The 12,129-nt window shown below is 33.9% G+C and overlaps 1 protein-coding gene across 1 annotated transcript; it reads right to left on the reverse strand.

The window, feature by feature from the left end:
- Nucleotides 1–1,145: 1,145 nt before the first annotated feature.
- On the reverse strand, nt 1,146–4,251 carry LOC112506280 (receptor protein kinase-like protein At4g34220). The gene is made up of 2 exons (XM_025110291.1): nt 2,646–4,251; nt 1,146–1,920 (listed from the first exon to the last, which is right to left on the reverse strand). Exons 1-2 carry the CDS (start codon nt 4,249–4,251, stop codon nt 1,274–1,276), a joined length of 2,253 nt encoding a protein of 750 aa, XP_024966059.1. The 3' UTR covers nt 1,146–1,273.
- Nucleotides 4,252–12,129: the final 7,878 nt, after the last annotated feature.

The following is a 12,129-nucleotide window of genomic DNA, read 5'->3' on the forward strand; positions in this document are numbered from 1 at the left end:
AGAGAGAGAGAGAGAGAGAGAGAGGGTGTGTGTGTGTTGGGTTCATGTGGGACCAACCTATTTTCATGAGACCCGTGAGACCATTTTCTTATACTTGAAACTATACAGCAAAATGTTGTGTGTAACACCCCAAGATCCACATTTGTATATAACCATGTATCTCATATATCAAAAAATACAAATAATACACATTCAGTCCCAACAATACAAGAAACTATATTACAGATTGACAACCAAATTTTTTTCCCAAAACATTTTTGTACATAACTTGCATATATAACAAGTATTAAAAAAAAAAATTCCAACAGTTAACATGTTTCTTCATAACCAAGTAAACACAAAAAGAAAAATTCACAAAATATCTTACCATTCTATGATTAAAGTATGCATATGATAAGAAGTAATAACCGTATAACAACACTGAAAAATATCCGACAAATAACACCTGTCGTTTGCTCCTATATTGTCGTGAAGCATGCACATAAGGTATTCTAACACATGATTTAGTCTTGATGTGATTGTAGGAATATAACATGAACATGAAAAACAATAATAAAGTTGATGGAATTATAATTAAAGTAGTTGGATGTTACTTCAATAATGGTCCTACGAAAAAGAAGTGATAATCACCATAAAGGAACAACCGACACTATTGGAATGAGAGAATTTCAAAAATGCAAAACTCTAACTGTATGATGAGACCTCGTAGTACTATTATCGACCTTTTATCGCAAATATTGAATCATGTGGTGCTACAGATGTCGAGTGTCATACTTGTCTTTTTATTGCATGATATTATGGTGCAAAATATGCAATAAATAACCACAAGGGTGGTGCCTGGTTGTTTGAGCCTGACCCCAAAGGTCAAAAGTACTAGAAGGTCCTAGGCTCAAATCCAAGAAAGAATAAAAATTCCCTTGTGGCTACGGAGGTTCAAATGCGGTGACTCTAGGCTATCTACAAAGCAGGTGGTCACACTGGGATTAGTCGACTTGCATAACGGGTTGGATATCTAGGTAAATTAAAAATTTTAAATGCATGTTTATCATACAATAATATCAGGAAATAAGATTTCTACAAGTATACACACCAAAACTAACTTGCTAAATAAGAGGCCAATAAAGTTTTTATTAGAATCTAACAAACAGGTGTTACATTTAGCTAATTAATAGGTCAAACCTACCATATTAAGGTCAACTGTTACGTAAGTTGATCATCCTAAACCTATGACAAGAAATTAAGATTGGGAAATAGAAAACGTTGATCTTTGACCTCATGACGAGCATGGAATTTTTTCAAGCACTTGTAGTGCCTCTTTCATTGAAGGTCTTTTTTGTGGAGCCAGTGACGCACACTTAAATCCCAGCTTAAAGCATGTGATGATGGACTCTTTTTTGTCGTGAGCGTTAATGGTAATAAACTCGTCAATTATCTTCAAGATATTGCTCTCGTTGTCAATGATTGATGACTTCGAGTTCCACTGACCTAACTCGTTATCGGAGAACGTTTTTCCTAATAAAAGCTCGAGCAGAATTATCCCAAATGAGTAAACATCCCACTTAGAGTTTGGTTTCAAGGTCTTCATTGACTCTGGTGCTTGATAAGGCGACATGCATCCATGTAGTCTAGTAGGAGGAATCACAAAAGTGTTGATGAATCTACGTGATGAAGCCGATCTTTTTCTTCCAAGGTCTCCAGTTGATTTGTATGTTACAGAATTACTTTTACCTGATATGAGCCATTCTAGTCCGAAATCACTGATGATGGGATCCATTTCTGATGTCAATAAGACGTTGCTTGGCTTTATATTACCGTGGACATGTTTCTTCTCGTGAATATAAAATAGTCCCTTGGCAATCCCTTTTGCTATCTTGAGTCGAACCTCGAAAGGTAAGTGGCAAGAAAACAAGCCATCCTTTTCTGATGTCGACACAAAAATACATAAAGAACATAAGCTGAAAAACCAAACGATTATTAAATGGCGATATAAGAACCCTAGATTGACAATAACTCGGTGTTAAAGAATAAATCTATATATAGGGGTTGTCTGGGATTGCTTATAAAAACAACTTATTGACTTATTACGGTGCAACAATTTTGAGTGTTTGGATAAACAACGTATACCGGTGCCAAACCGGTAATAAGAAGTTTTTGAAGAAATTAAACCTTTCTGACTTATAATAAGTTGATAAGTGTTTTTGTAAACAAATATAAGTTGTTTCAAATAAGTAATCCCAAACACCTAATAATCTATTTAATTTTTGAGGAAAAAAGAGAGGGAGGGTTCAAATTTTTTGTCATATTATGTGTTTTTTTGTATATGGAGATAAGGTGAAATTGCAAAATCCAATCAATTGGGAACCACAAACCAAAGAGCTTTTAGATAATAAAATGTAAAAGTAAAAAACGAAAATAAAAACAAAAAATTGTGAGAGTTTTTCAAAATCATAATTTAAAAAACGAAAACAAAAACAAAAAATTGGGAGAGTTTTTCAAAATCATAATTTAAAAAACGAAAATATAGATTTTGTGTTTAAATTTTTGGGTGGCGGAGGATTAGGGAAACATAATGATGTATGCATGATAAGATAGGTATGCTAACATGCGCATCAAATCACAGAGTGAAGAAGAGAAAGGTGGCGTACTGTAAGCAGTGCCGGCCAAGCTGCCATTGGAGAAATAATCGTGGATCACAAGCTTCTCTTCTTCACCCCAATAAAACCCACGAACTCTCACCAAATTCGGATGCCGAAACTTATCCATAACCCTCACTATCTTCTCAAATTCCCTCATCTTCTTCACTCCACTTTCTCCGATCCTCCGAACTGCAAACGATACCCCTCCGCCGCCACCACCACCACCTCCCACCACCGCCTTATACACTATGCTTTCCCCGCTTGAACCTAGTATATACGCCGACGCCTTCAATAACGTCTCCATTTCCAGCTCCGTCTCCCCATCCACCATAACCAAACAGTTCTTTTCCTCTTCGTCATTCTTTCCGTCCATGGGATTACTGTCGTCATGATCACCGTCGGATTCAGATTCATTTTCAGATGTTTCTTCTCCGGTAACGCCGTTCAAGCAGGAGCAAGTTGTAAAGAGGTCTCTGGATTCGTCGAGTTCTTTGGGTTTAGCTGTCGGGTTTTGATTCCTTTTCTTCTTCCGAAATTGGCAAGCGTAGATGAAAAGAACGGCGAGAAGCACCATGGCAGCTACATCTCCGATCACAATGGCTGCTATTTTCCTTGACTTGACTTTCCGGCCACCATGATTATTTGACTTTCCGGTAGGTTTTGGAATACCTGCAATCGCTGCGGTAGGGGAACTTTCTGAAGAAACATTAGGCTGGGTTGACAGTGATGAAGGGACTATGCACATTTTCTTCAGTGGTTTCCCACACAGATCCAGATTTCCCGCAAAGTACCCTGTTTTCTGATTGGATAAGGACAGCGTTTGTGGGATTTGGCCGGTGAAATTGTTGAAGGAGAGATCTACGGCGGCGTTGGCCGGAATTTTCTCTGCAAATTGGGCAAATACTGAACCAGAAAKCCTGTTATTTGAAAGATTCAAGTATTTCAACCTCCCTCCTCCAAAATCAAGAGGCAGAGCCCCATTGAACAGATTGGAAGACAAATCCAAAACCTCAACAGAATCAAACCCGCCTGGAACACCACCGGAGAAACCATTATTCTTCAAGGAAACACCAGTCAAGCTCTTCAATTTACCCAAACTCTCCGGTAACTTCCCGGAGAATTCATTATCGGAGAGATTAAGAAACCGAAGACTGTGCAACCCACTAATCAAGTCCGGGAGGTCGCCAGAGATGAGATTTGAAGACAAAGAAAGCGTTTGGAGCTCTGAACAGTTGAAAAGCGAAGTGGGAAGCCTGCCATTGATGAAATTATTGGAGAGATCAAGAGAACGAAGGTGGTGAAGAAGACCCAATTCGTTAGGGATAGAACCACGAAGGTGAGAGTGTGGGAGGAGCAAACTGATAACTGAGCCGTTTTGGGGTGCACAGGTGACGCCGGTCCATGCACATGGGGTGGCATCTCCATGGTTCCAGTTTTGGAGAAGTGAAGGTGGTTGAGAGAGAAGAGAGTGTTTGAAGGAGAGGAGGAAGGTTCCATCTGAGTTGAGAGCAGAAATGGAAGAAATTAACAGAGAAATGGAGAAGAAGAAGTGAAGGAGAGCAGCAGTTGTAATCATCTTGATATGATTGTTGTTGGTGTCAATTATCTGCCTCATAAAACTAGAAACAAAACATCCATATCCATATCTATCTACGTATATATATAAAAAGAAGAGAAATTTGAAATATATGCTAAATATTGTTTAAGGGGCGTTTACCAAACGCTTATTTGGGTAAACGCTTACCAAATAACATTGCCTCACCGGATGAATATAGTAAGAATCAAGAATCTTACCCGGTAAGAATCAAAAATCTTACCCGGTAAGTGAAGGCGACGACTCTTAACACGGTAAGCACTTACCGGGTAAATTGTTGCATACGATATTGTTTTGGTGGACTAAAATCTTACCCGATAAGTACATAATAATGTTAAGTATAAAAAACATCCACAATAGTAAGGACCAAAACTTAACATTATTGTGGTTAAATATGCCTTTTCGAAGTTCAGTAGAAGTTCGATGGTTTTACTGAATAAAAGGTTGAAGATAGCTTTTTTTTCCGTCTTATATCAATGTATGTTAGGTTGACAATAAAGCTGAGTCTCGATGCATTTCGATAGGTCACATTATACATTCGATAATAAGGTGACGTTTGTTTTTTAAGAGGTGCTGAAGTCTGAAGTCTTATTTCACTTTCGATTTATAAGAGGTGGTGTTGAAGTCTGAATTAATAAGACTGTTTGTTTTTGTAAACTAATTTACTTTATCCATTAAAAATTATAGTGTTGAATTTATAGATAAATTTATTATAATTTCATATATTTATTCATCATCATTATGGAATTTACATCTAAATTATATAATTAACATGACTGATCAACCATTCATGACCTCACCAAATACGGAAGTTAATATATTAATAAGATTGTGTAGAGTAAAAAGGCTTCAAGAGTCGGTAACTTCATTATAAGAATAGAAGTCTGAAAAGGCACATTTGTTGCTAACCAAATGCGCAATTCATATAAACAAAATTCAAAAGTTGAAGATTACTTCGACAATCTTCTCATTGCACTTTCCATCGAAGATTTTGAATTTCTTATCATCTATTCATGCGGGAAATGATGCTTATATTAATAGTACCCTTTTGATAAGGAATAAAGACAAGCGAAGACGGTAACGAAAATTTTGTACTCTATTTATGGAAATAAATTTTGAAAAAAAAATGGAAGTTAACTCAACAGGCATCGAGATAATTAGGGCAATCGTGACAAGAATTGGAGGAAGCTCTTAGTGAAACTAAGTATGGAGAAAGCTAGAAACAGAATTAGAGAAATCATTATCCCTCTGACATACAAATAGAAACTTGTCACCTTCGAAAAGGATCAAACAAGCAGAAAATTGACCAGGAGGAGAAGTAGTTGTACAACGTTGGCTCCTTCGGGGCAGAAGCATAAGCAAGATGATAATTTGTAATGGTGACTGATCAATTGAGGAATTAAGGGGGTTTTAAATTTCATTGTGCATGGTTGAAGGAGAGATTTCACTGGGAAGGAATGGATGGGAGTGGTAAGACGGTTTGAATACCTGTGGCCCGTCAATTGAGGGAGGGCAGTGGGAGATTAACAGTATGTAGAGTTATGCAACAAGTATAAGATGATGTACTTCGTAAATGTGAAGAATAAGTAATAGCCGCTAAAGTTGTACGAGATGCATAAAATCATGCACCTCTCAAATTTTCAAGATTCAAGATAACAAAACTGCCCTATTATCGATTGTAATTATAAGTATAGATAGATAAGGGTGTAAAATGTAAAATTAATAAATAAATATAGGGTATAAAACATAAATTTTAAAAATAATTCACCATATATTTATGATATTTAATAGTAATGTAAGTCCAACAGTATTCGATATTTGACTCATTTTGAAGGTATTGATGAGACGATTATAATAATATCATTTGTACAAAAAAGAAATGTACTTTTTAATGTATTTTAGTTAATATATGATTATTTATGTTAATATGATATAAGTGTAATAACTAACTAGTTTTTGACATCGCGCAATAATAATATATTTTTTTAAATTATTGAAGTTAGTTAAATGAGTTGATAATCACTTTTATATATTAAACTAATAAAAATCAATATTACCTTTGATATATGAATCCACATTATAATTATTGGTTATTTTTTTTAATATATGTATATAATAATTTTTATATATCGATCTTTTATCATATCAAACTTTGTAATTGGTCCAAAATCATAAAAAAAATATGTGAAAAAATTAACAATGTTAAACTCTTCCTTTAATGATTCATATGCCACTTTATCCACACATAAAAAATCCATATGCCTACATAATTCCAACTATGATGTGAATGTCTCCGACTAAAAAAAATATTATACTTACATAAGCAAAAACTCATACTATGATTTGTTTTATTGAATGACACCTCAAATAAACAAAAATGCAAATCGCATCCACAAATTTACAACTGACTAGAGAGAAAAAATTGAGAGATCAATAGAGGGATTAACATAGAGGTGTACCACAAAATTATACATGAATAGAGAGGAAGAATTGAGAGATTAATAGAGAGATTATCATTGAGGTTTACCACAAAATTATATATGAATAGAGATGAAGAATTGAGAGATTAATAAAGAGATTATCATAAAGGTGTACCACAAAATTATATATGAATAGTGAGGAAGAATTGAGTAATTAATATAGAGATTATTATAGAGGTGTACTATGAAGAGAAGATGAAAATTTATAACCAAATAGAGAGAAATAAATGAGAGTTAAAAGAGTAATTATTAGAGGGAACATGAATAGGTTAAAACAACCTAATTAAATGATATTAAATGTGAATATCAAAAATCAAAAACAAATATTTATATAAGAAAAACTTGAAAAAAGAAGAAAAAAGATAAAATATTTTCTTGTTTTGAGAAGCGGCCACATCATTACATATGGTTTCTTCTTTAATATATATATATAGATTATAAGGATATAAAGTGTAACTTAAAAATTAAAAATAATTTGATCTAAATATTATCTTGGGAATAGTCCCGGGAAGTTGGTTTTCATATAGCTTAAAGAAGTTGCACACTGTTCATAAAATCTTGTACTTTTGAAACTTTAAAATAATTGCAATCTTGAAAGTAATTATAAGCTGCTTTAAAATTTTGTACATCTAATATAAAAAAATTATACCTCTTAAAAATCCAAAAATAACCATAATTTTTCTTAAAACAGTATAAATTATCATATGTTATTCGTAAATTCGATTACTATAAATACATATTTAAAATTTATCTATTATTTTTAAAACTGTATTTTTGTAAAAAGATCTCGTCAATTTCTTCAAAACGAGACCAATATTAAATATTATTGTTTTTTATATTATCTTAACTTTATAACAAAATTGATTAATACTTTAAACAATATATAATTTAGATACAATAAATAAATACATAATTATTATAAATTACAATCTAAAAATAAAAATAAAGTTTCAATATAAAATTACAATATCATCTAAAAAAATTACAAATTTCATATTGAATTGAATCTTAGGGGCAGTTTACCGAACGCTTACCTGAGTAAACACTTATCAAATAACATTACCTCACCGGATGAATATGATAAGGACCGAGGATCTTACCCAATAAGAGCGAGACAAGTACCAAGAGTCTTACTTGGTAAGTGAGGGCGATGACTCTTACCACGGTAAGCGCTTACCGGGTAAATTGTTGCATAAGATGTCGTTTTTGTGAACTAAAATCTTACCCGGTAAGTAAATAATAATGTTAAATTTTATCGGTAAACACTTACCGGATAAATGTTTGGTAAACGACTCCTTAGTTGAGAATTTAGATACTTTCTTCTGATAAGACGCAATTGGTGACATCGTGCATATCAAGATTCATCAAGTTGAGGAATGTCCATCTCGAGATGAATTCGATTTACTAGCCTTCGACCTCTACGAACAAAAAGTTTTGAGTAATTTGCTTGAATCTTTATGTCCAGATCCAACAAATAAAACACAATAATTTTAATATTGGTGTCGTTTTAAATGTATTGATGATATTTTTTTTATTATGTAATTTGTTAAAGTTAATAAATAAATTTTAGTCATATATCTATTGACATTTAGGGGCCGTTTACCCAAATGCTTACCCGGTAATCGCTTACCAGTAGGAGTTAACACTATAATTTATTTTATCGGATAAGATTGTAGTACATCAAAACGATATCCTATGCAACCATTTATACGGTAAGCGCTTACCCAAATAAGAGTCGTCACCCTCATTTATCGGGTAAGACTTTCTATGTTCATCCGGTAAGGAAATTGTCCGGTAAGCACTTATCAAGTAAGCATTTAGTAAATGGCCTCTTAGACCTTGTTTGTTTTCTTAAAAAAAATTCTTATCAATCTCTTATGTCTGATTCATTAAGATGTGGGGTCATTTAGATTGTTTATTTTTTTTTCGATTTTTCAGAGGTACTTATGTATTATTGTTCTCTTATCTGGTAAGAGATAAACCAATCTTTTATTTGCCTCTTATTGTTCCCTAAACCCTAGACAATGGCGTTTCTTAATTGATTATCCTTAATCGATCATTTCTTTCACCCGTTCCTTACTAAATCGATTCTTACCTCTCTCAATTGATGGATTTTAATAAGATTTAAATGTGTTAACACCGTTAATGACATATTTTTGTTTAAATGAACGGAAATTATATAATTTACATGTAAATTTTGTATGATGATGAATAAAGATGTGAAAATTGTATAAAATTTTCTATAAATTCAACACTATATTTTTCTAATGGGTAAAATAGACAATTTAAATAAAATTTGACATTTATCAGTTTAAAAACTAACAGTTTTATTGATTTAGATTTTAGACTTCAACATCATCTTTTATCAATAAGAAATGAAATAATATTTTAGACTTCAACATCTTTTAAAGAACAAACATTACCATAATTTTTTTCTAAAATTTTCATTTAATATTCGTTAGGATTATATTTGGGACCTTTTATTATGATTAATTCAATAAAATAAGGATGATGGACAGAGTTTAAAAGCATGGAATACTTAAAAGAGATGTTGCAAATAGAGATGGTCAAATGGGCCCCGTCCGACCCTAGACCGACGGAGGATCAGGACTGACTTGGGCTCGGTCCGGCCTAGGACCGTTTGGGACCGGTTATAGTTTTTCTCAAAAAAGAAGGCCCGGTCCGAGACCGGCTTGGGACTGGTTATGGGCCCGACCCAGGACCGGCTCGATTTTTCAAAAATATTACAGTTTTATTACCAATACCCGATCACCATATGGCTGTTTTCCCCTCATTTTGACCTTTTTTTGTTCCATTTACACTCTATTCAATATATATAAGTCCTATGGTGTATCAAGGAATATACCAACTCACAAACGTTCACATTTCTTGTTATAATTCATGATTTCGGCTTATATTCTCGCAAAAAAAAAGTATTTTAAGTGTATTTAATTGATCCAGATATATATTTTCAAGTGTATCAGAATAATACTTTTGTATTATTTAAAAAACTTCAAAAAGATTATGTAAAAAGTCGAATTAATTTTTTTTTTACATAGAACCAGTTTGGGCTTGGCCGGGACCGGTTCTCATAACCAATTACAAAGTACCTTAACCGGACCTTGGGTTTTTGATCGAGACGAAGATCGGTTACGAAAATAGTGTTCGGAATCGAGACCGATTTGCGCCCGACCCACCCCGACCCTACCTGGATGGTTGGAATCGATTTTTGGCCTAGTTGCAAAACTCATTGCATGGCTCAACAACTATTTATTTAGACAAGCCCAAATTGTAGCCCAAGAGTAATGAAGCAAATTGGACCAAGTAAGTTGACCCAATAAGATAGCTTAAGCCCAAACCCAGCCCAAAAAACTACATGACCTGATGACCATATACAATTCAACATGGTAGAATAAAAAAGTGGTTGTCCTGTCTCAAAATCAAGGCTCTAAATGGTAAGGCGTGATGTGACGTTGAGGCCAAACTTCAAGCCTTAAGAGTCACAACAAGCCTGCGACGTTTTCCAAAACCTAATTTATGACAAAATATATATATATATATATATATCATATATTTTTTATTATATATATAAACATATATCTTATATTATTACTCAATGAGTTAATGCCATTAAACATTTAAATTAGGTTATATATATTAGAAACGAACAAATAAGATATTAAGGCTATATTTGGTACATAGGACGGGACGGGACGGGACAGGAAGGAAGATGAAGACTCAACCAAGTCTTCATGAAGCACTTCCTATACCTATATTAAAGGTTCGTATGCAGCCTTTGGATCCACACTTCAGATTGAGAGATAGAAAGGGACAAAGACTTTCATAGTGGCAGTGGAAGATGAAGACGGTACTTCGAAGAAACCGGGTACATCTTGTTGTCTATGAACTAGACAAACTCACCCCTGATATATCGGCGGAAGATTTGGAAAAGATGGAAGAAGGAGCTCTTATGACATTGTAATTAGCAATGAGTGAGAAGGTAATTTTGGACATAAGCTCGGAGACAACCGCACGAGTTATTTGGAACAAGTTAGAAGAGCTCTACCTCACTAAGTCTCTTACCAATCGGCTCGTACTACTTAGAACCTTCTTCACGTACACGATGAAGGAATGTACACCTATCAAGTCTCATCCCAACTTTCTTGATGATCTAATTATGACGATGAAATTGATGGACTTGAAGATAGATGAGGAACATATGGCAATGATTCTTCTGTGCTCTATCCTTGAAAAGTATACTAGCTTTGCTAATTCTTCAATTTATGGTAGAGATACTATAACTATGGCAGATGTGGAAACATACATCTTAAGTGAGGATATAAGAGATCAAATGCGAGGCTTGAATGTTGACAAAGATGATGGAAGCATTATCCATTGGTTATTCGTGGTGAGAGGGCGCAATGCATATTCGAAGAGAGATAAATCAACAAGTCGTTCAACATGATGCAAACCAGAATTTAGATGCAAGTCCAAGAAGAATGCCAACTGCCACCCTTATCATCAATCTGGACATTGGATTAAAGAATGTCCAGATCTCAAAGCCAAGATCGGCAAGAAAGGATCATTTTAATCCGTTGTCGCGAATGATTTCCTATGATGCCCTAATCGCTTCAACAAGGAGTGAGACAATCAAGGACCAATGGGTCTTAGATTTAGGGACTTCTTTCCATATGACTCCACATAAGGAGCTCTTCTCGTTACTTGAAGAAAAAGGAAGCAATATCCTCATGGCAAACAACGTGGTGTTTGGGATTTCTTATTTAAAGTGCTCATTAACTTATTTTAGTGTGGTATCGGTAATAAGAAGTTTTTAATGCTTGGATGGAGGGAAAAAGAAATACTTATACCGGTTTGACACCAGTAATAAAAAGTTTTTGATAAGTTACTTCATTCTAATTTATTAATTTATTTCATTGTGGTACTAGTAATAAGAGGGTTCTACTGTTTGAATGGAAAAAAAAAAACACTTATCAGTTTCTTACGTTTTGGTATCGCTATAAGTTAATCCAAACACTTTATATAATACTCCGATTGACACCACATAAGTTGATAAACACTTTTATAAAAAACATAAGTTGTTTTAAATAAGCAATCCCAAACACCCCCTTAATATATAACTAAATTTGTGCATCTAAAGGGGCATTTTTGGTATTCTATACATCATAATTTAAGCTTTCTTTCAAGGATTTGGAAGAGCGGACGATTGTTTTAGAAGGTGTGTCCGATTTCTTTTGTTATTCTCCCTTTTCTTCCCTACACCTTAGTCCTTAGGGTTTAGCATTTTGTTTTCCATTTTCTTTTAGACATGTTTTTTAGATTTAGATCTAGATTTATTGGGAAAAGAGAGGATAGAGAATCTGTTAATAAATTTATCTGTATCTGAGGTATCTATTCGGTT

This window comes from Cynara cardunculus, assembly GCF_001531365.2.
Source record: "Cynara cardunculus var. scolymus isolate 2C chromosome LG 2, CcrdV1, whole genome shotgun sequence".
NCBI lineage: Eukaryota > Viridiplantae > Streptophyta > Magnoliopsida > Asterales > Asteraceae > Cynara > Cynara cardunculus.